The sequence below is a fragment of the Panthera uncia genome, assembly GCF_023721935.1.
Source record: "Panthera uncia isolate 11264 chromosome C1 unlocalized genomic scaffold, Puncia_PCG_1.0 HiC_scaffold_3, whole genome shotgun sequence".
NCBI lineage: Eukaryota > Metazoa > Chordata > Mammalia > Carnivora > Felidae > Panthera > Panthera uncia.
The window spans coordinates 78,261,089-78,286,888 of NW_026057584.1; the positions used below are offsets into that span (position 1 = coordinate 78,261,089).

At 36.8% G+C, this 25,800-nt stretch overlaps 1 protein-coding gene across 4 annotated transcripts in view; it reads right to left on the reverse strand.

The window, feature by feature from the left end:
* The window catches only part of RIF1 (replication timing regulatory factor 1), a 72,932-nt gene that overhangs the window by 29,120 nt on the left and 18,012 nt on the right, over nt 1–25,800 (reverse strand). For 3 of the 4 annotated variants that reach the window (XM_049615654.1, XM_049615652.1, XM_049615655.1), the window contains 9 exons: nt 24,865–25,038; nt 24,541–24,651; nt 23,820–23,882; nt 23,454–23,554; nt 15,411–15,497; nt 14,699–14,772; nt 14,069–14,249; nt 12,344–12,451; nt 11,837–11,986 (listed from right to left, as the gene is read on the reverse strand). In XM_049615654.1, the coding sequence (XP_049471611.1) occupies nt 11,837–11,986; nt 12,344–12,451; nt 14,069–14,249; nt 14,699–14,772; nt 15,411–15,497; nt 23,454–23,554; nt 23,820–23,882; nt 24,541–24,651; nt 24,865–25,038 (1,049 nt within the window). The remainder of the gene's footprint in view (nt 1–11,836; nt 11,987–12,343; nt 12,452–14,068; nt 14,250–14,698; nt 14,773–15,410; nt 15,498–23,453; nt 23,555–23,819; nt 23,883–24,540; nt 24,652–24,864; nt 25,039–25,800) is intronic. The other variant, XM_049615653.1, reaches the window with a different exon arrangement.

The window sequence follows — 25,800 nt, forward strand, 5'->3', positions numbered from 1 at the left end:
ATATATATATATATGCACACATACCCTTTTCTTAATTTTATATACATACATATATATATACACACACACACACACACACACACATACATATGTATATACATATATATAAAATGTGTGTGTGTGTGTGTATATATATATATAAATCTGTTTTTTTCTTAAACAAAGGAAAATAATAGGATATAGGAAACTAGGTTGAGCAACAAAATATCCTCAAATTTTGTAAACTTACTTATTTTCCAAGTTTTATAGTACCCTGTATAATAATATAGTAAGTAAAACTTAGGTTTTTTAACAAAACCTGAAAGGTGGTAAGTATAAAAATTTGTAGGAGAGTGGTATCAATGTCTTTACTTGCTGGGGTAGAATGTTACGGATATGAACTCTTCAAATCTAAAAGATGAATAGAAGTTTTAACACTATATCTGAAAGAAGCTAAAGATTAAAACACATACTCCATTTCCTATTAAATTCAAGATTAAATCTACTTATTAAAAAGACTTCCATATTTATTTATATGCTGCAAAAGACACATAGGAGGAGCATCTGGGGTGCTGACAATGCTCTATAACTGACCTTGGTGATGGCTACAGAAGTATTTCATATAATAATTTGTCAAACTGTATTATTTCATGCAATTTTCTTTGTATTGCTGGGTAAGTTTTTTCATTTGTTATTTTTAAAAATGTTTATTTATTTTGAGAGAGGGGGAGCACGCAAGTGAGCACAGGAGGGGGAGGAGTGGGTGGTAGGGAGAATCCCAAGAAGGCTCCACATCCAGCACAGAACCTGAGGAGGGTCTCGGTCTCAGAAAATGTGAGATCATGACCTGAGGTGAAATCAAGAGTCAGACATTTAACCAACTGAGCCACCCAGGCACCCCACGGCAAGTTTCTTTTTTTAAAAAAGATTACACAGGGCACCTGGGTGGCTGAATCAGTTAAGCATCTGACTTTGGCTCAGGTCATGATCTCACAGTTCTTGAGTTCAAGTCCCACTTCAGGTGAGCTTGTGCCCCACTTCTGCTTCTCTCTGTCTCTCTCTGTCACTCACTCACTTGTGCCCTCTGTCTTTCTCAAAATAATAAAAAATAAAATAAAAAAAGATTACACAAATTCTCAAAAAGGCATAAGCATATTCATATCAGTTAATATCAAGCAGGTAAAATTCAAAAAGGTAGAGAGGAACTAATTACCATGAAGACAAAGTCACGAACCTATAAGCATGATGATATAGCATCAAAATATGTAATAAACATGTTCAAATATATCAACTTCACAATCAGGGAGATACTTTACCAAGGTTCTTAGAAACAGGTGGTAGGGGGCACCTGGGGGTTAAGCGTCTGACTTCAGCTCAGGTCATGATCTCACACTTCGTGGGTTCAAGTCCCGTGTCAGGCTCCAGGCTGACAGATCAGAGCCTGGAGACAACTTCAGATGCATGTCTCCCTCTCTCTCTGCCCCTCCCCCACCCCCCTCAAAAATAAATAAATAAACATTAAAAAAAAGATAACAGGTGGTAGGGGGAAGATGACAGAGTAGAAGGAGCCTAAATTCACCCTATCTCCAAAATACACCTAGGTAACACTGACATCAGTGCAAATCACCCAGAAAACAACACAAAGACTGGCAAAACATACTCTCCATGGCTAAATGTAGAGAAGGGGCCATATGGAAAACAGTAGGAAGGGTGGAGATGCCTTTGGGAACCAAGCTGACTCACAAAATGGTCCCCAGTAAGGAAGGTGACAGCAGGCACAGAGAAGGGTGAGAAGCAGACCCCATGCCAGGCACCAGGGAGATGAATCCCCATTAACATATGGCTTTGAAAAACAGAAGGGCTACTTTGGGAGTTCTTACAATCAGTGGGGCTCAACACTTGGAACTTCAAAAATCAGCTGGTTGGGCCGGGACTGCCAGGAGAAACTTGAGTCCCCACCCATAAACAGCATAACAAACAAACTAACTGAGATACAGCATAGACGCAGCAGTTTGAGAAACACCTGGAGCATAAGGGAAAGACATTTATGACTAAACTTCAAACAAGTGCTAGAGGAGCAGGGGTCCTTTGGAGACTTCTGTAAGAACAAAAGAGCTGCCAGGTCCAACTTCTCTCCCAATGCCCAGGCTAGACACATGGACATACACAGGAGCTAGCGCAGCATGAACATTCTCCAATTAGCATGCTAAAGTCTTGCCCTGCACCTGTGTTGTTCTGTGGACTTGCCCCTCCAGCCCGCCCATGGTATGGCAATGGGCAAACAGTCCCAACAGGAATCACGAGGACTCCAAAGTGACTCCTACCCCAGGAGAGGGGAACATAACCACATACACCATTCTAACTGTGGCTCCAGCAGTGGACTCGGGGCAGACATCAGGACTGCCTGCAGGCCCCACCTACCAATGAAAGCTTCTCAGGGAACATAGGGAAAGTAACACGGAGTTCCTTGCTATTGGCAAACACCTGGTCTGACTCAACTCAAGCCCAAGACGGCACCAAACTGACCTACTAACAACATAGGGACAAACCTAGCCAACAGTGAGAACCACTGCAGACAACTGGACTGAAGACAAAAACGACTCAGACACAACAGCAGGGCACATACAACACATGTATGAGACACCCTCAAGAACAAGTTTCTGGTGAATAGGGGACACTGAAATACAGGGCATTGCAGGACCTCTCTTTATAAGGCCACCACCTGCAAGAGCAGGAGATGCAGCTGACCTCCCTAACACATAGAAACAGAGTTACATAAAATGAGGAGACAGAGGAACATGCACCAAATGAAAGAAAAGAACAAATCATAACAAAAGACTAATAGACGAAATGGAAATAAATAATACGCTTGATAGAGAATTTAAAGCAATAGTCATAAAGATGCCTACTGGACTTGGAAAAAGATTGGAGAATCTCAGTGAGACCCTGAATAAAGAGATAGAAAACATTAAGGAAATTCAGTGATACCATCAAGCATAATAATATCCACATTACAGAGATCTCAGAAGAAGAGACAGAAAAGGGGGCAGAAAATTTGAAGAAATAACTGAAAACTTCCCAAACCTGAGAAAGTCAACAAATCCAATTCAGGAGGCACAGGAGAATCCCCAACAAAATCAACCCTAGAAGGTCCACACCAAGATACATAGTAATAAAAGTGGCAAAAAGCAGTGATAAAAAGAGAATTTTAACAGCAAGAGAGAAGAAACAGTTATATACAAGTGAAAACCCTTAAGCCTATAAGCAGATTTTTTCAGCAGAAACCTTGCAGACCACAAGAGAGGGACATTAAATATTCAAAGAATATGAAAGAAAAAGAAAAGAAAGAAACAAACAAACAAACACCAGCAGCCAAGTATGCTCTATCCAGCAAGGATATCATTCAGAATAGAAGATGAGATAAAGAATTCCCCAAACAAAACCTGAAGGAATTCATGACCAAAAAACTAGCCCTATAAGAAATGTTAAAGGGGACTCTTTGAGTGGAATGGACCTTAAGTAGAAGAAAACCAGGAAGCACAAAAAGCAGTAAAATGAAGTATATCTATAAATATCAGTAAGGGGATTCACAAAACAAAAGAATGTAAAGAATGACACCATATAACTAAAAGAGAGGGCAGGTAGAGACAGGAGTAAAGAATGAGTTCAAACTCAAGTAGTGATCAACTTAACATAGATTGCTATCTACATGCAAAATATGTTGCATACAAACCTAATAGTAACCACAAATCAAAAACCAGTAATAGATATGCAAAAAATAAAGAAAAAAAGGAATCCAAATAGATCACGAGAAAGAAAGCCAGGAAACTCTGAGAACAAGGTAGGAACAGAGAAGAACTACAAAAACAACAGGGAAACAAGAAACAAAATGACAATTAAGTGCAAACCTCTAAAAATTACTTTGAATGTAAATGGAGTAAATGCTCCAATCAAAAGACAAACAGTGGGGCGCCTGGGTGGCTCAGTCGGTTAAGTGTCCGACTTCAGCTCAGGTCACGATCTCGCAGTCCATAAGTTCGAGCCCCGAGTTCGAGCCCCGCGTTGGGCTCTGGGCTGATGGCTCAGAGCCTGGAGCCTGCTTCCAATTCTGTGTCTCCCCCTCTCTCTGACCCTCCCCCGTTCATGCTCTGTCTCTGTCTCAAAAGTAAACATTAAAAAAAAAAAAATTAAAAAAAAAAAAAGACAAACAGTAATGGAATGAATAAAAAAAATACAAGATCTATCTATATGTTGCCTACAAGAGACACATGTCAGACCTAAAGACACATGCAGATTGAAAGTGAAAGAATGCAAAAGAATCAATCAGGCAAATGAAAGTGGAAAAAGAGCTGGGGTAGAAACACTACTTCTACTGGACACAACAGATTAAAACAAAGACTGTAACAAAGATACTATATAATCATAAAGGATAATCATAATCCAACAAGAAGATTAAACAATTGTAAATACTTATGCACCCAACATGAGACCACCCAATATGTAAAACAGCTAATAACAAACATAAAATAATCCATAGTAATACAGTAATAGTAGAGAACTTAACACCCACTTACATCAATGGATAGATTATCCAAACAGAAAATCAAGAAGGAAATACTCTTGAACAGTACCATGGAACAGATGGATCTAATAGAAATATTCAGAATATTCCAATCTAAAACAGCATAACACACATTCTCTTCCAGTGAATGTGGAACCTTCTCCAGAATGAACCACGTTAGGCCACAAAACAACTCTCAACAAATTCAAAAATCAAACTCATACAACCCATCTTTTCCAACCACAACCTTATGAAATGAGAACTCAAGAAAACACAAATACAGAAAGGTTAAATAATATGGCACTGAACAATGAATGGATCAACCAACAAATCATGAAAACAAATGAAAATGATGGTTCAAAACCTGTGAGATGCAGCAATAGTGTTTCTAAGAGGGAAGTTTATAGCATTACAGGCCTACTGCAGGATGCAAGAAAAAAATATCAAATAAACAATCTGATCTTACATCTACAGGAGCAGGAAAAAGAACAAGCAGAACCCAAAATTGTAGAAGGAAGGAAACAAATGAATTAGAAACTAAAAAAAGCAATAGAACAGATCAATGAACCAGAGTGCTTCTTTGAAAAATCCAACAAAACTGCTAAACCTTTAGCCAGACTTATCAACAAAAAAAGAGGACTCAAAACAAAATCAGAAAGAGAAACAGAGCCAGAAAAGCATGAGACTCTAGACCTTAAGGTTGTGTGTTTGAGACTCACTTAGGGTGTAAAGATTAAAAATAAATCTTTGAAAAAAAAAAAAAGGAGGAATAATAACTGACACCACAGAAATAAAAAGTATTATAGAAGAATATTATGAAAAGTATATGCCAACAAATTAAACATCCTAGAAAATATAGATAAATTCCTAGAAATGCATTAGGAAGAAATAGAAAATTTGAATAGACCAACTACCAGCAATGAAATTCAGTAATCAAAAAACTCCCAACAAACAGAAGTCCAGGATCAGATGGCTTCACAGGTTAATTCTACCAAACATTTCAAGAAAAGTTAATAACTGTTCTCAAAATATTCCAAAAAATAGAAGAGGAAGGAAAGCTTCTAATTCATTCTATGAGCGCTATTACCCAGATACTAAAACCAGATAAAGATACTACAAAAAAAGAGAACTACAGTCCAGTATCTCTGATGAACAGAGGCAAAAATCCTCAACAGAATATTACTAAATGGAATTCAAAAATACATTAAAGAATAATTCACCATGATCAAGTGGGATTTATTCCTGAGATGCAGTGGCGGTTTAATATTCACAAATCAACATGATATATCACAAGAGGAAGGATAAGAACCACATGATCACTTCAATAGATGCAGGAAAAGCATCTGACAAGAACACCCATTCATGATAAAAACCCTCAACAAAGGTTTAGAGAAAACATACCTCAACATAATAAAGGCCATATCTGAAGAACCCAGTGTACATCATACTCAATGGTGAAAACTGAGAGTTTTCCCCCTATTGTCAGGAATAAGACAAAGATATCCACTCCCACCACCTTCACTCAACATAGTACTGTAAGTCCTAGCTACAGCAATCAAAGAAGAAAAAGAAATAAAGGGCACCCGAACTGGTAAGGAAGAAGTAAAACTATCTGCAGATAACATAATAGTATACCTAGAAAAAAACCTTTAAAAAACACCACCAAAAAACTGCTAGAATTGATAAATGAATTCAGTAAGGTCGCAGGATACAAACTTAGTTTACAGAAATCCATTGCATTTCTATATACTAAAGAAACAGCACAAAGAGAAATTAAGGAAACAATCGCATTTACAATTGCACAAAAATAATAAAATACCTAGGAATAAACATCACCAAGGAGATGAAAGACCTGTAACCTAAAATATATAAAACAATGATGAAAGAAATTGACGATGACACAAATGGAATCATATTCCATGCACACAGACAGGGAAAAAAAATATTGTTAAAATGTCCATACTATCCAAAGCAACTGACAGATTTAATGCAATCCTTATAAAAATCCCATTGGGGCGCCCGGGTGGCTCAGTTGGTTGAGCTTCTGACTTTGGCTCAGGTCATGATCTCGCAGCTGAAGAGTATGAGCCCCACACTGGACTCTGTGCTGACAGCTCAGACCCTGGAGCCTGCTTCAGATGCTGTGTCTCCCTCTCTCTCTGCCCCTTCCATGCTCATGCTCTGTCTCTCTCTGTCTCAAAAATAAGTAAATATTTTTAAAAAAAATTAAATCCCTTTAAAAAAAAATCCCAACAGCATTTTTCACAGAATAAATAATCCTAGAATTTGTATAGAAACACAAAGAGAACAATACTAAAGCTCTCACAATCCCCAATATCAAGATATACTACCAAAGCTATAGTAATCAAAACAGTACAGCACTGGCACAAAAACAGACACATAGATCAATTGAACAGGACAGAAAGCCCATGAAAAACTCATGACTATATAGTCAATCTTTGACAAAAGAGGCAAAAAAAACTATCCAATGAGAAAAAGATGCTCTCTTCAACAAACGATGTTGGGAAAACTAGACAGTTATATGCAAAGGAATAAAAGTAGACCACTTTCTTACACCAGACAAAAAAAGAAACCCAAAATGGATTAAGGGCCTAAATGTAACACATGAAATCATAAAAATCCTAGAAGAGAACACACACAGTAATTATCTCTGACATTGGCCATAGCAACATTTTTCTAGGTATGTCTCCTTAGGCAAGGGAAAAAGAAGCAAAAATAAATGACTGAGTCTACATCACAATAAAAAGTTTTGCAAAGTAAACAATCAGTAAAACTAAAAGGCGACCTATGGAATGGGAGAAAATATTTGCAAATGACACATCTCATAAAAAGGGCAGTATCCAAGTAAAGAACTTCTACAACCCAACATCAAAAACAACAAATAATCCAGGGCGCCTGGGTGGCTCAGTCAATTGAGCGTCCGACTTCGGCTCAGGTCATGATCTCGAAGTTCATGAGTTCAAGCCCCACATCGGGCTCTGTGCTGATAGCTCGGTGCCTGGAGCCTGCTTCGGATTCTGTGTCTCCCTCTCTCCCTGCCCATCCCTCTCTCACACCGTGTCTCTCTCTTAAAAATAAACATTAAAAAATTTTTAAAAATGGCAAGAAGATATGAACAGACATTTCTTCCAAGAAGACATACACATGGCCAAACAGACACATGAAAAGATGCTCAACAGCACAAGTCAGGAAAATGCAAATCAAAACCACATGAGACACCACCTCACATCTGTCAGAATGACTAAAATCAAAAACAAGTGTTGACTATAAGGTGGAGAAAAAGGAACCTTCATGCACTGTTGGTGGGAGTACAAACTGGTGCAGCATGTATGGAGATTCCTCAAAAAATTAAAATAGAATTACCATATGATCCTCCACCATAGGTATTTACCCGAAGAATACAAAAATGTTAATTTGAAAGACATATGCACTCCTAGGTTTACTGCAGCATTACCTACAATAGCCAAATTATGGAAGCACCTCAACTGTCCATTAATTGATGAATGGATAAAGATGCAGTGTATATATACAATTGTTACTCAGCCAAAAAAAAAAAAAAAAGAATGAAATCTTGCCATTTTCAACAAGGTGGATGGATCTAAAGGGCATAATGCTAAATGAAGTCAGTCAAGGAAAAACAAGTATGTCATTTCACTCATATGTGGAATTTTAGACAAAAGAAACAACATCAAGGACGCCTGGTTGGCTCAGTCGATTAAGCATCTGACTTTGATTCAGGTCATGATCTCATAGTTCATGGGTTCAAGCCCCGTGTCAGGCTCTAGGCTGACAGTGAAGGGCCTGCTTGGGATTCTCTCTCTGCCCCTCCCTGACATGTACTTTCTCTCTCCCCCAAAATAAACTTAAAAATAGTAACAGCAACAACAGCAAAGAGGCAAACCAAAAAACGGACTCTTAGCTACAGAGAAGAAACTGATGGTTACCAGAGGGCAGCGGCGATGGGTAAAATAGATGAAAAGGATTAAGAGTACACTTATGGTGAGCACTGTGTAATGTACAGAATCACTGAATCACTGTATTTTACACCTGAAACAGTAACTTAACACTGTACGTTAACTATACTTGAACCAAAATAAAAATTAAAGAAAAAATTAATATCCTATAATCATTAAAAGCAGTATTAAGAGTAGCCTTAGATGTATATATTGGAAAAGATGAAAAAGTGACACCTTCAGATGTAAGCTAAAAATTTACCCAGAAAAATGGAAACAAAAACATTCGGTGTAATATAGTAATGACACTGAAAATTTAAAAGTTAGAAACCCATCTTTTCAGAGTTTTTAATGTACTTTCAACATTTTTAAAATTTTTAAAATTTGAGAATAATTTACATACAATGTCAGTATCAAGTATAACATTCTTCTCCACAATACTGGGATAATTCTGATTACTGTATTTTTATACAATAGAATTTATCAGTGACTTCAAAAATGGTGTTAATCGGGGTGCCTGGGTGACTTAGTCGGTTAAGCTTCTGACTTCAGCTCAGGTCATGATCTCGCGGTTTGAGCCCTGCATCAGGCTCTGGGCTGACAGCTCAGAGCCTGGAGCCTGCTTCACATTCTGTGTCTCCCTCTCTCTCTCTGCCCCTCTCCTCCTCACACTGTCTCTAAGGTAAATAAAACATTAAAAAAATTTTTTTTCAATGGTGATAATCAACGAACAATACAACTACAGATGACGTTCTTACACTAGACAAAAATTAGACAATGAGGAATTTCCATCTCACTAACAGAGATACAGGCAAAAATCTTAAAACACTATATATATGCAACGTTTGAAAAGAATTTCACTGTGACTAAGTGTATCTGAAGAAAAAAAGACTGGTTCGATATAAAGAAATGCACATCAGCAACAGCTTTTATAAATACTACAGAAACAACCACGTTATGGGTATTTGTGTGGCAGGTAGGAATAGATGGACCTTTTTAATGGCTGAAAGCCAGCTCTTAAAAAAAGAAACAAAACAAGCAAGATAGGTTAACCTTAGAAGAGCTAAATATATGAACACAATTATTCTTAGATGGAAAGATTCAACATAATAAAGAGTACTTCTCAAATTTCTCTATGAATTCAACGTAACCAACCAATGCCAAACAAAATCTAAAGAGTATTTCATAAAACTTAACAGATTCTAAACTTATTTCAGAAGAGAACAAAGATGAAAGTGTAACCAAGACAGTATTTAAAAGATGAAAAGTGTGGGCTGACATTCTCCCTAACAGTTATAAAATCATTCAACAGGGGCGCCTGGGTGGCTTGGTCGGTTAAGCGTCTGACTTCTGCTCAGGTCATGATCTCGCAGTCCGTGGGTTCGAGCCCTGCATCGGGATCTGTGCTCAGAGCCTGGAGCCTGTTTCAGATTCTGTGTCTCCCTCTCTCTCTGCCCCTCCCCTGTTCATGCTCTGTCTCTCTCTCTCTCTGCCCCTCCCCTGTTCATGCTCTCTCTCTCTCTGTCTCAAAAATAATTAAACGTTAAAAAAAAATTTTTTTTTTAAAAATCATTCAACAAATTTACTATGTGCCATTTACCCAAAGGACACAAAAATGCTGATTTGAAGGGCATAAGCACCCCATGTTTACAGCAGTACTATCAACAATAGCTAAAGTATAGAAACAGCCGATATGTCCGTTGACTGATGAATGGATACACAAGGTGTAATATATATAATGGAATATTATTCAGCAACCAAGAAGAATGAAATCTTGCCCTCTGCAACAACATGGATAGAACTGGAGTGTATTACGCTAAGAGAAATAAGTCAGAGAAAGACAAATACCATATGATTTCATTCACATGTGGAATTTAAGAAACAAAACAGATGAATATAGGGAAAGGGAAGAAATATACAATAAAAACAGAGAGGGAGACAAACCATAAGAGACTCTTAAGGACACAGAACTGAGGGTTGCTGGTGAGGTTTGGGGGGGGCGGGAATGAGCAAAATGGGTGATGGGCATTAAGGAGGGCACTCGCTGGGATGAACACTGGGTGTTATACTTAAGTGGTGAATCACTAAATTCTATTCCTGAAATCACTATTGTACTATATGTTAACTTGGATTTAAAAAAAACATTCACTATGTGCCAGATAAATGCCAGGGATACATATGAAGACAGAATGTACTTCATGGAGTGTTAAGTAACATAATGAAGTACACAAATGCTTCTGACAGAAGTGCCAAAAAGGAAATAACAAGGTGCTACCATAGATATTGGCAAACTTAATTAGGAAAGACCCCTTGGAGAATGAAGTATCAGCCTCACGGGCAGTTGTAAGTAGTTTGGATTTTTACCATAAGTGCTACAGAAGTTTTTTTCAGTGATAAGATGACATTTTTAAAGTCATCCTGACAAATTCTATCGTATCAAAATTGTACCAATATTTTTAAAAAGATACTATAAGGGCAATAAAAAAATCTGAAAGATGAATTTCTAGCTCTTGTACCTCTTTTTTTTTTTTTAAGCTTATTTTTATTTATTTTGAGGGCAAGCAAGAGAGTGGGAGAGGGGCAGAGAGAGGATAGAATCCCAAGCAGGCTTTACAATGTCAGTGCAGAGCCTGATGCAGGGCTCAAACTTACCAATCATGAGATCATGACCTGAACAGAAACCAAGAGTCAGATACTTAATCAACTGAGCAACCCAGGTGCCCCAGTGTCTCTACTTTTCTTAACAGTGATAACCACTATCAAAAGATAGAAGTCCATATTTCCAGATGAAAAAAGCATGCTTCAGAATTATATAACAGAATTCAAGTGGCAAGAACACAGTACTCATGTACATAGGTATCAATATGTAAATTATTTGTGTGAATACAAAAAAGAAGTCTACTCTAGTGATATAAACCAATTGAAAGCATTTGCCTCTTTTATTAAATAAAGGAAAGGTACAAAAACAGTCCTCCGCTGTTAAGTCTACAAACTTCTAAAGGATTGCCTTTGAAGATCTAACAGATAAATATGAGAATAGCTGGCTCCAGGACAAGGTCCTTGTGTTGTTAATCTAGAATGACACAAGCACTGCCTGTGTAGGAAAAGTACTAAAAGTGCCTCCATGTTAGTGGTCCTGAAACATGGACTTTAGAGTCTTGTAGACCAAAGACACAAAACTGTTTTGCAATGCTGTTACTTGTTTATGTATTAGTCCCTTATCAACTAAAAGCATTAATAAATGATAGTTCACACATGTCATCTCAATTTATTTGGAAAGTATTCTTTAAATACAACCAAGGTCAGTATAGGATAAACTCACTGAAAAGCCTGCATCTTCTAAACTGGACAGGATCTTGGAAGAAAGTTCCTCACAGCACAAATTCTCTTCTGCAGTTGCCACCAAAGCAGCACAGCGGGCAAATGCTCTATATAATTCTGACCAAGTTCTAAGTAAGGTCTTCATGGTAGCCTAAAATTAACAGTAAGAAAGAAAATTTTAAAATGTCTATCTGCATATAAAACACCTAAGAGACTATACCTTAAAAAGCCACTGTAACATTTAAGGTGTCATAGAAGACATTAGTGTACAGTATTTAAGTCCGCCACCCCTCCAGAATTCTATTTGAAGAACTGTAATAATGCCACAACTATCAGAGGTCAAGAGAAATTTCTTTCTTCCTTCACCATTTTCGTTTACCCTAAGCTAATTAAGTCATAAGAAAATCTCATTTCAGGAAAAATTACTGTAGGAATTCATTATAAAGGGTGAAATAACATTTTCAGAAAATTGTAAATTCTTCATGTAAAAAATGTGACATTGCCTTACCACTGGAAATTTCTGTACTGAAAATATATGGTTTATTGGTAAAGTCAATGCACCATATATGGCACTAAAGTTATGTTCTAAGGCATCACCTTGATTCACTTCATTGGTCTGAAACAAGAAAAATAATGAAGAAATTAGAAAAATTACAAATTACCATCTATTTCTAGTCTATGTAGTACCATTTTATTATCTATAGTAAGAATATGTCCCCCAGTATTGAGATATTCAAGAGGTAGTGCACTCCTAAGTCCTCTAATTGCAAATATGACCTCATTTGGAAATAGGTACTTTGCAGATGTAATCAACTTAAAATGAATGCATGTTGGATTAGGGTGTGTCTTGATCCAATCATTAGTATTTTATAAGAGAAAAGGAATTTGGATAGACAAAAAAGACACAGGTAAGAATGCCATGTGAAGATGGAGGGAGAGATTAGAGTGATGGGTCTACAACCCTAGGAACAATCAAGAACTGCCAGCAACCAAAGGTAGCTAACTGAGAAGAATAGAACAATTCTCCCACAGGGCTCCAGAAAAAACCAAGCCTGCCAACACACTGATTTTGGATTTCTGGGCTCCAGAATTATAAGACTAAATCCCTGACTAAATCCCTGTTATTTTAAGCCATCAGCTTACAGTAATGTGTTACAGCAACCCTGAGAAACAATGCACGGTGTTTAAGTCCTTAAAAAAAAATCCCAGAAGTCCAAAATTTTCTACTATACATAGAAGGTAGGATTCAAGCAAGAACTTGAATTGCTATCCTTCAAATAATAGAAAACTATTTAGGAATGTAAACTTTTTTCTTCCAGAAGAATGTTAAATGATGTGAATTGAGAAGTAAAAATAATGGCCATTATATTATCACTTAATGAATTTTGAGTCTTCAGTTTATTTCAGAATCACAGCAGAGTATTTCCCAGAACATACTTCCATTTAAAGACTGACAAAGGGGCCCCTGGGTGGCTCAGTCAGTTGAGCATCCAACTTCGGCTCAGGTCATGATCTCACAGTTCGTGAGTTCGAGCCCCGCGTCGGGCTCTGTGCTGACAGCTCAGAGCCTGGAGCCTGTTTCAGATTCTGTGTCTCCCTCTCTCTCTCTGACCCTCCCCCGTTCATGCTCTGTCTCTCTCTGTCTCAAAAGTAAATAAATGTAAAAAAAAAAAAAAAAAAAAAAAAAAAAAAATTAAAAAATTAAAAAAATTAAAAATAAATAAATAAATAAAGACTGACGGCAAAGCAGCTGATGAACCATTTATTAGTAGTGACAAAACTTGAGCTCCTTACCCCTGCCAGTAATGTAACTTTTTAAAGTATTTAAATGATAAGGGTTAGTCAACTCTCAGCAGATTACTGGTTCAGGGACTAGTATATGGCTTTGCCACAATCACCAACATGGCTTGCCCATGGAAATCTTAATATACAGTCTGGTCGAGAAGAACATTATTCTTCCATAATAGTACAAATAATGAAATAAATTGAAATATAAATATGAAAAGTTGTATGTAACAGACCTGAGCCTTCTGGCTTTATAATCACTACTGGAAACAATGGAGCTGATTAGTCCCCATTAAGTTATACCTTCTCAAAAAAGGCAGAAATGCAATGAAAAGAAATCAACTAATATAAAGAATAGGAAATTAATCCCACAGGAGAAAATTTTTAACATCTTCTATTCAAATTCAAACTTAAGTTTTAGGGGAAATATGTAGCACTTATGCCATACCTGATTAATCAATTCAGTTAGTGGGGTGACTATAATACTCCACATTCTCCAGAGGTGCTCCTTGTTTTCCAACAGCTTTGCATTTTGATTAATAACATTTAAAACAGAGTCACTGAAAGCTAGTGGTGAAGTTGGTCCAGAAAGGACACAGCCTACAAGTGTTTCCAGATTGAGAAAAAACCTGAAGAAAAAATTTTGAGCCATGCATTAACCAGAGTGCATTTTGCCAAAATACATTAGTTACACCACACTACTAAAATTCTAAAAGTAACTGCCAAGGAAACAAGAAATGATAAATCCCAAGTTTTATTTTGATATTTTTAATTTAAAAAAATGATATAGTATATAATTCAAGACTCTCATTCATCAAACAGCCACCTTTCCAAGTTTATAAAAAGGCTAGTTTCAGGGGGCGCCTTGGTGGCTCAGTAGGTTGAGTATCCTACTTCGGCTCAGGTCATCTCCTCACAGTTCGTGGGTTTGAGCCCCACATCGAACTCTGTGCTGACAGCTCAGAGCCTGGAACCTACTTCAGATTCTGTGCTCTGTCTCTCTCTGCCCCTCCCCTGCTCGTGCTCTCTGTCTCTCAAAAAATAAAACATAAAAAAGCCTAGTTTCAGTTTAAATTACCTTTCATCTTCTACACCATATTCCAGGAGATTATTGTTGAAAATTAACTGAATTAAGAACAAAGCAGGAGTCCCCTGAAGAAAGACAGGAGATTGCAGTCAATCTTCTTGTTATAAGGAGTATAATCTTGTTACACGTTTCCTACAATTATGTTAAATAGGATCCTTTTAAGCTACAAATAATTTAACTTTACCTATTACTTAGGATATGATACAATGTCAGCAAATATATTTCTATAAGCCACACACAAAAATCAAGCTCTTTATATTTCAATGACAGCTATTCCATCTACATGAGCAATTGAGGAATGGAATATTCCAGACATAAAAAGAACATTAAGTTAAAACGTCCTGGACTAACAAATACCTACATCTTGTAGTTATGTTTATTTCACCATAATCAAGCAACTGTTACTATGCTTCCAAATTTTTAAACAGTAACCACCACTATTACTATGTATAAGTAAATAGAAAACTTTCCTTCTAGAACTTTTTATGTAATTCAGAAAAACAGTTCCATTAATAGTGCCATATTTCTTTACATTAACTTATTACTGTTATCAGTTTTTCCCTTTAACATAATCAGCATTCCAAATCTAATTCTCTCAAAATTTCACAATTTATGTTTCACTACGTTAGGGAAAACAACAACTGTCATGGAACTTTTTTTTTTTGGCTAATTTTAACCATATCATTACATTTAAGATACTTGCATTAAGAATATCCATATTAGCAACCTGATATGCTGGTGAACCTAATACTTTCTGGGGCAGTCCTTTAATTGTAATTTCCATGAGGACCTAAGAAAGATAAAAAGTTTTGCTGTAAATTAGCCATAAAACTACTTTACTTAGTAAAAATCTAGTAGCGTTAGCTATATTCTATATTTTCAACAATTTATGGTTAATGCTCATTCATTAATGTAAATACATTCCCAGTTTAAGTTTCAAATACAATGTTTATACGTTAATGTGAATATGTTATTTTTAAAAGTTCAAATACAGAAATACAAAAAAATAAAACAATAAAGTCTTTTATCTCCAGTGAAAAATCAATGCTATCAATTTGGAGTTTATGTTCAGGACCTTCTAAATTTCCATGTATTTTAGTACACAGAGAAACATAACTTCCTGGGCTAGCTGTCACATATAAAAATACATAATTATTTTTCTTATACCATTAATGATATTACACTGTGAGATACTCTGGAACTGACCTTCATCTAATTATGTTATGGAGTTTTCACATCAATATACGTAGACATTTTTTAAGTTTACTTATTCTTTTAAGTAACCACTACGCTCAATGTGGGGATCAAACTCATGACCCTGATACCAACAGTTGTACGCTCTTCTGTGGCATCTGGGTGGCTCAGTTGTTAAGCATCTGACTCTTGATTTCGACTCAGGTCATGATCTCACAGTTGAGCTTAGTCCTGTATCAGACTCCACGAGACAGTGCAGAACATGCTTGGGATTCTCACTCTCCCTCTCTCCCTGCCCCTCCCCCACTCACTCACTTGCAGGCTGTAACAGACTTAAAGAAAAAAGAGTTGTATGATCTTCTAAGTCATCCAGATGCCCCCTATGTAGACATTCGTAACTACTATAGGAACATGCATAGTTTATTCAAACATTTTCCTATTAATGGCCCTTGAGGGTATTTTTTTCATACCACAAAAAGATATTGTGCAATGAATTATGTACTCACTAGTGCCAAAAGCAAGTATTTCAAAGGACTACTAACTAGAAGCTGGGTCTAAAGACACACTCTTGCACTCCCTACCAAAATAACACCAGCATTCTTCACAAAGCTAAAGCAAACAATCCTAAAATCTGTATGGAGACACAGAAGACCCCAATTAGCCAAAACAATCCGAAAAAAATCAAAGCTGGAGGCATCACAATCCCAGACTTCAAGATATATTACAAAGCTGGTACCAACAACACAAGATGGTACCAGCACAAAAACAGACACAGATCAATCGAACAAAATATAGAATCCAGAAATGGATCCACAAATGTATGGCAACTAATCTGACAAAGCAGGAAAGAATACCCAATGCTACTGGAGTCAAAAGAAAGCTGAAATAGCCATGCTTATATCAGACAAACTAGATTTTAAACTAAAGGCTGTAACAGGAGATGAAGAAGGGCATTATAGCATAATTACGGGGTCTACCCATCAAGAAGAGCTAATAATTATGAATGTCTATGCACCAATTCAGGGGCACCCAAACATATAAAACAATCACAACATAAGCAATCTTACTTGTAAGAATGTGGTAACAGGGGCGCCTGGGTGGCGCAGTCGGTTAAGCGTCCGACTTCAGCCAGGTCACGATCTCACGGTCCGTGAGTTCGAGCCCCGCGTCAGGCTCTGGGCTGATGGCTCAGAGCCTGGAGCCTGTTTCCGATTCTGTGTCTCCCTCTCTCTCTGTCCCTCCCCCGTTCATGCTCTGTCTCTCTCTGTCCCAAAAATAAATAAACGTTGAAAAAAAAAAAAAAAATTGAAAAAAAAAAAAAAGAATGTGGTAATTGCAGGGGATTTTAAAACTCCAGTTACAGCAATGGACTCATCATCCAGACAGAAAAATCAAAGAAACAATGGCCCTGAATGATACACTGAACCAGATGTATTCTGGTTCTATATTGTAGTTTGACAGATATATTCACAACTTTCATCCTAAAGCAGAACACACATTCTTCTCAAGTGCACATGGAACACTCTCCAATAGATTACATACTGGTTCACAAAAACAGCCCTCAATCAATATAAAAGAACTGAAATCATACCATGCACATTTTCAGGTCACAATGCTCTGAAACTTGAAATCAACCACAGAAAAATCAACCTCCAAATGCATGGAGATTAAAGAACATCGTACCAAAGAATGAATGGGTCAACCAGGCAATTAAAGAAGAAATTTAAAAATATATGGAAACAAATGAAATTGAAAACATGACAGCCCAAACTGGGATGAAGCAAAGGCAGTCTTAAGAGGAAAATACGTTGCAATCCAGGCCTATCTCAAGAAACAAGAAAAATCCCAAATACAAAACCTAACAGCACACTTAAAGGAAGCTGAAGCAGAACAACAAAGAAACCCCAAGGCCAGCAGATGAGAAATAATAAAGACCAGAGCAGCAATAAACACAGAATCCAAAAAACAAACAAACAAACAAACGTAGAACAGAACAATGAAACTAAGAGCTAACTGGTTTTTTGAAAAAAACAAAATTGATAAACCCCTAGCCAGACTTCTCAAAAAGAGAGGCCCAAAGCAGATAAAATCACAAATGAAAATGGATTTACCACAACCAATCCCTCAGAAATACAAGCAATTATCAGAGATTATGAAAAATTATATGCCAACAAACTGGACAACAACCTGGAAGAAATGAACAAATTCCTAAATACCCACACACTACCAAAACTCAAATGGGAAGAAACAGAAAATTTGAAGAGACCCCCATTAACTACTGAAGAAAATGAATCATTTATCAAAAATCTCCCAACAAATAAAAGTCCTGGCCCAGACGGCTTCCCAGGGGAACTGTACCAGACATTTAAAGCAGAGTTAATACCTATCCTTCTCAGGGCACCTGGGTGGCTCCGTCGGTTAAGCGTCCGACTTCGGCTCAGGTAATGATCTCATGGTTCATGAGTTCGAGCCCCCCGTCTGGCTCTGTGCTGACAGTTCAGAGCCTGGAGCCTGCTTCAGATTCTGTCTCCCTTTCTCTTTGTCCCTCCCCCGCTCGCACTCTCTCTCAAAAATAAATAAAACGTTAAAAAAAAATTTAAAAAAAAAAAAAAAAAAAGAGAATACCTATCCTCAAGCTGTTCGAATAGTAGTAACAGAAAGAAATTTTCCAGACTCATTCTATGAAGCCAGCATTACCATGATTCCCAAACCAGACAGAGACCCCACAAAAAAGCAGAATTACAGGCCAATATCCCTGATAAACACGGATGCAAAAATTCTCAACCAGATACTATCAAATCGAATTCAACAGCATATAAAAAGAATTATTCACCATGACCAAGTGGGATTCATTCCTGGGTTGCAGGGCTGGTTCAACATTCACAACTCAATCTATGTAATACATCACATTAGTAAAAGAAAGGATAAGAACCATATGATCCTGTAAACAGATGCAGAAAAAGCATTTGACAAAATACAGGATCCTTTCTTAATAAAAACCCTCAAAGTCAGGATAAAAGGAACATACCTAAACATCATAAAAGCCATATGAAAAGCCCACTAACATCATCCTCAATGGAGAAAAACTGAGAGCTTTCCCCCTGAGATCGGGAACGTGACATGGATGTCCCTCTCACCACTGTGGCTTAACATAGGTTCGAAGTCCTAGCATTAGCAATCAGACAACAAAATGAAATAAAAGGCATAAAAATTGGCAAAGAAGTCAAACTTTCACTTTTCGCAGATGACAGGATACTCTCTACATGGAAAACCCGAAAGACTCCACCAAAAGGCTGCTAGAACTGATACCTGAATTCAGCAAAGTAGCAGGGCCAAAAACCAATGCACACAAATCAGTTGCATTTCTATACACCAATAATGAAGCAACAGAAAATCAACGAAGTGATCCCATTTACAATTGCACCAAAAACCATAAAATACATTTTACAAAGATGTAAAAGATCTGTATGCTGGAAACTATAGAAAACTTACGAAGGAAATTGAAGACACAAAGAAATGTAAAACCATTTCGTGCTCATGGATTGGAAGAATAAATATTATTAAAATGTCAATACTACCCCAACAATCTACACATTCATTCTTCTCAAAGCTAGAACAATTCTAAAATTTGTATGGAACCACAAAAAGACCCCGAATAGCCCAAGTAATACTGAAGAAGAAAACCAAAGTAGGAGGCATCACAATCCCAGACTTCAGCCTCTACTACAAAGCTGTAATCATCAAGACAGTATGGTATTGGCACAAAAACAGACACATAGACCAATGGAATAGAATAGAGAACCCGAAACTGGATCCACAAATGGATGGTCAAACAATCTTTGACAAAGCAGGAAAGAGTATCCAATGGAAAAAAGACAAGTCTCTTTAGCAAATGGTGCTGGGAGAACTGGACAGCAACATGCAGAAGAATGAAACTAGACCACTTTCTTACACCATGCACAAAAATAAACTGAAAATGGATGAAAGACCTAAATGTGAGACAGGAAACCATCAAAACCCTACAGAAGAAAACAGGCAACAATCTTTGACCTCAGCTGTAGCCATTTCTTACTCAACATATCTCATCAAAAAGCTGCTGCACTGCAAAGGAAACAACCAACAAAACCAAAAGGCAATGACAGAATGGGATAAAATATTTGCAAATAACATATCCGATAAAAGGCTAGTATCCAAAATCTATAAAGAACTTACCAAACTCCACATCCAAAAAACCAAATAATCCAGTGAAGAAGAAATGGGCAGAAGACATGAATAGACATGGCCAACAGACACATGAAAAGATGTTCAACATCAATCATCATCAGGGAAATACAAATCAGACCACACTGTGATACCACTTGACACAAGTCAGAGTGGCTAAACCTAACAAGTCAGGAAACAACAGATGCTGGCAAGAATATGGAGAAACAGGAATCCTCTTTCACAGTTGGTGGGAACGCAAACTTGTGCAGCCGCTCTGGGAAAGTGTGGAGGGTCCTCAAAAAATTAAAAATAGAACTACCTTACAACCCAGCAATAGCACTACTAGGAATTTATCCAAAGGATACAGCAGTGCTGATTCATAGGGCACATGTATCCCTGTATTTATAGCAGTGCTTTCAACAACAGCCAAAATATGGAAAGAGCCTAAATGTCCATCAACGAATGAATGGATAAAGAAGACGTGGTTTATATATACAATGGAATACTACTTGGCAATGATTAACAATGAAATCATGCCATTTGCAGGAACGTTGATGGAACTGGAAGGTATTATGCTGAATAAAATAACCCAGTCAGAGAAAGACAGATACGTGTTTTCATTCATATGTAGATCCTGAGAAACTTAGAAGACCATGGGAAAAGGGGGTAAAAAAAAAGAGAGGGAAGAAGGCAAACCATAAGAGACTCTTACAGAGAACAAAGTGACGGTTGATAAGGGGGTGGGGGAGAGGGGCAAATGGGTGATGGGCACTGAGGAGGGCATTTGTTGGGATGAGCACTGGGTGTTGTTGTATGTAAGCAATGAACCACGGGAATCTATCCCCAAAACCAAGAGCACACTTCACACACTGTATTTTAGCCACTTTGACAATAAATTATATTAAAAAAAAAAAAAAAAATCCTACAGGAGAAAGGAGGCAAAAAAATCTCTTTGACCTTGGCCACAGCAACTTCTTACTCTGGAGGCAAGGGAAACAAAACCAAAAATGAACAACTGGAACCTTATCAAAATAAAAACCTTCTGCAGAGCGAAGGAAACAATCAGCAAAACTAAAAGGTAACTGAGAGAATGGGAAGAGGTATTTATTACAAATGACATCTCAGATAAAAGGTTAGTGTCCAAAACCTATAAAGAACTTATCAAACTCAACACCCAAAAAAATAATCCAGTGAAGAAATGGGCAAAAGACATGAACAGACACTTCTCCAAAGAAGACATCGAGATGGCTAACAGATACATGAAAAAATGCTCAACACTTCACTCACCATCAGGGAAATACAAATTAAAACCACAATGAGATACCACCTCACACCAGTCAGAAGGGCTAAAATAAACAACTCAGGCAATTTGGTGAGGATGCGGAAAAAGAGGAATGCAAACTGGTGCAGCCACTCTGGAAAACAGTATGGAAGTTCCTCAAAAAATTAAAAATAGAACTACCCTACAACCCAGCAATTGCACTACTAGGTATTTATCCCAGGGATACAGGAGTGCTGATTCAAAGGGGCACATGCACTGCAATGTTTATAGCAGCACTATCAACAAGAGCCAAATTATGGAAAGAGCCCAAATGTCCATGGATGGATAAAGAAGATGTGCACACACATATACACACACAATTACGGAAAGAGCCAACAACAGCCAAATTATGGAAAGAGCCCAAATGTCCATGGATGGATAAAGAAGATGTGCACACACATATACACACACAATGAAGTATTAAAAGAATGGCACTCAAAAAGAATGAAATCTTGCCATTTGCAACTACATGGATAGAACTGGAGGGTATTATGCTAGGCAAAATTAGCCAGTCAGAGAAAGACAAATATATGATTTCACTCATATGAGGACTTTAAGATACAAAACAGATAAACATATGGGAAGAGAAGCAAAAATGATGTAAAAACAAGGATAAGGCAAAACATAATAGACTCTTAAAATATAGACAACAAACTGAAAGTTGCTGGAGGGGTTGTCAGTGGGGGGGATGGGCTAAATGGGTAGGGGGCATTCGGGAGGACGCTTGTTGGGATGAGCACTGGGTGTTATATACACAGAGGATGAATCACTGGAATCTACTCCTGAAATCATTATAGCACTATATGCTAATTAGGATGTAAATAAAAGTAAAACAAGAAAGAAAAAAAATAAAAACACACCTCTCAAATATGACAGAGCCTATCAAACTGCCATCCAAAAATATTGTACTGGTATTAACTTGAACGACTTTAACTTCAGTGACATAATGATATAATAGAAAGTTTAGGGCACTTAGGTGGATGTACGTTAAGCATCTGACTCTCGGTATCAGCGCAAGTCATAATCTCAGGGTTCTAGAGTTCAAGCCCCATTATCGGGCTCTGTGCTGACAGTGTGGGGCCTGCTTGAGATACTCTCTCTTCCTCTTGCTCTCTGCCCCTCCAGTGTGCACTCTCTCTCCCTCCCTCCCTCTCTCAACAAATAAACTTAAAAAAAAAAAAGAAAAGTTTATGTTGGTGAATATGTTTTCACGTTCTCATTTGATTTGAATCAAACACTAATGATGATAATAATAATAATAAATTGCATTTGTGGACTCATTTATTTCATTTCTGGCTCATCATGCCCTTCACGTATTAATCATAAAACTACTACTACATTCCCTTAAAAAAAGGTAAGGGAGGAGATAAACTTCCCAAGTTCACTCAGCTAATAAATAATTTGGCTGCGATTCAACCTAGTCTGCTCCAGAGCCCTTGCTATTAACCACTATGATCTACTGCCATAGTAGTTATCACTGTCCCAGTACACAGAGACTCAGAAGGAATTTAAGTACAGTCTATTTCATCTGCAGTTTATCTTGGGGAGACTCACTATTATAAAAAAGTATATCCAATTGGTTTTTTCCTTCTCTACTATAGGATAAAAAAAAGTGTTTAATACCAAAGTACTTATCTCAGTTAAGGAGGGTTAATTTAAATTGCACAAGTCCCAAAGATTATTACCAGCTTAAATGTACAAACTAACAATTAGTGGAGCTAGGCAATCTTATAAAATAAATGTTTAGTTCAGTTCACAGGTCATGTTCTTAACCCCAATTTTCTCTGTATGGCTCATTCTTATGAAAATGGAATATTTCTGTATTGCCGGTATAGTCATTTACTTTACTGGGGTTTCAGACGACTCTGAAGTCAATGGAATAACATTTATTACAGGGCTAAATTGCTGATAAATACTTGATACAAAATGTCTTCTCAAAACATGGTCTGTGTAAGTAGTATTTTTTCCAATAAAAAATTCAATTTCAGAATATGATTTTTAAATTCCAGCATGAATTATCTTACTTACCAATGTTTTTGATACAGGAAATACTTCTGACTTTACTATGCTTTCTAACGATTTTAGTAAGAGGGTCAAAACTTCAGAACCTGGTCTCTCTTTTTTGTTACCTATCAAAAAGGAAAAGGAAGAATGTGGTTCTAAACATGCAAGTATTTTTAGGGGTGAAAATACAGTATTTTTAGGAATAAAAACATATACTTAGCTAAGAAAGGTTAATTTTTAAAATAAATCAATAAATTGCCTCGTTTAAAAGAAAATTACAGTCTGGAAGCTATATGCTTCAAAAATTGACTCTAAAATAATTTTATTTATAAAAGCCAAACAATTCACTGAGTTCCATAAAAATTATTTGATCAGTATTATAGTAGTTACCTGATTCAATGATTGATTTCATCAAGCTAATTAGTTCCTTCCAAATAGCATTGACAACTGCCTCTGCCAAACAAAACAAAACAAACTTTAGAAATGAAGCAGACAGTACTATAAAGGCTCACCCTTTTACCCTTATGCTAAAGAAGTTGAGCAATTCTTAGTCTAAAATAGAATTCTTATAATATTCAGCCTTGTAATCAGTTTATGAAACACTATCACAACACTGTTTAAAGAAATGTTTTTTCAAACCGTAACACATTAACACTGGGTCATGGAACTTAAGGATAATTATTTTCTCCTTTCTAGTACCTGTATTTTCTTTATTGAACACCTTTTGCTGCTGACAGAAGGAAAAAAATAAAGATTCAAAAGGACACCTGAAAACCAGCCAGTTAAATAGCTAACGATTTCATTTTTGAAATTTCTTCACAATATCTGACAGGCTATGAAACATAGGAGTTTTGAGTGTGGAAGCTGGAGCCACAGAGCCCAGGTCTGAATCACAGCTCCACCACTTACTATGTGACTTTGCACAAGTTATTTACTTCTATGTACAACGCAATTTCCTCATCTAAAAAACAAAGGTTATTCTAAGGATTAAATGATTTATATGTAAAGGTCCTGCAGCATAATCTGGGCAAAAGATGGCAATATGTAAATATTTCCTATTCTACTTTTTTAAACACAGGTTTAAACAAACAAAAAAATCTTAAGTATTTACCAGAAGCATCTTTTCCAACCGCAACAAAGCTATCATGAACAGCAGTGATAAGCGTACTTGCATGTTTGGAAAAAAAAGAAGAGCTGCTGATTAATGGATGTTCGAGTGGCTCTAAAAAAGAAAAAAAAGACAATTATGCCGATCCAAAGCTTTATGAAATAAATGTATCAATATAAAATTTTAGGTGGTTTGACATGTGTTTTCTATTAAAAAGATTTATGCTTATATCACACAGAATTACAGAATATTTGGGCTGTGGGGGAAAAAAGCATGTCTTCTCACCCCAATGTACTATGATCTGAACAGTTTTTAAAAAGTAAATACCTAAGCTCAGTACAAGTTTGTTTTGCTTAGCAAAACTCAAGACTTCTGGACCCAACAAAAAATGAAGCAGCATTTCAAGTCCCAAAAGTTGAATAGAGGGGATTGTGGCCATTCCACCAAAATTTGAACTTAAGTTCATCCGAGGAGTTACAGGAGTTCCATATGGGGAAGCACCTTAAAAAAAAAAAAAAAAAAAGAAAGAAAAAAGAAAAAAAAAAAAAGGTAAGTTACATAAGCTAAATTAGCTAACCAAATGAACATATTTTGTTTACTTCATTTCAGTGAAATGTATTTTTAAAAGTAAATACTTTGTTTCTCAAATAAAAGTTGAGTTCTTGTTTAAAACCTGTTAAGAGTTCCTAATTAGTAGGTTAAGAACAAGATTACTGTCACTTACCAATTCTAATGTTTTATTACTTATTTTTTGAGAAAGAGAGCATGAGTGGGGAGGGGCAGAGAGAGAGGGAGACACACAGAATCTGAAGCAGGCTCCAGGCTGAGCGTCAGAGCCCAACTTGGGGCTTGAACTCACAAACCACAAGATCATGACCTGAGCCGAAGTTAGACGCTTAACTGACTGAGCCACCCAGGTGCCTCTGTCAGATACCACTTAAATGAAGATAATTATACTATGAAATATTAATATGCACACATTTCTAACACTTAAAGATAAAAATCTGACTATAACAAAATAATATACAGCAAATCATTTTCTTTCAATACTATATATGCTAAGCCACTTTTTAAAAAACATCTGTTAAAATCTGTTGTTTTTAATAACTCTAAGGTTCTGGTTCTGAAACAAACTCAACAGTCATTTGTAATATATCTCACAGATACAGTAGAAAAACGTAGATCTTCAACTACAACAATGCAAGTACAACAGTAACACATAAGGAAAACAAGAGTATACAATGGATTTTGTGATAAGGGAGC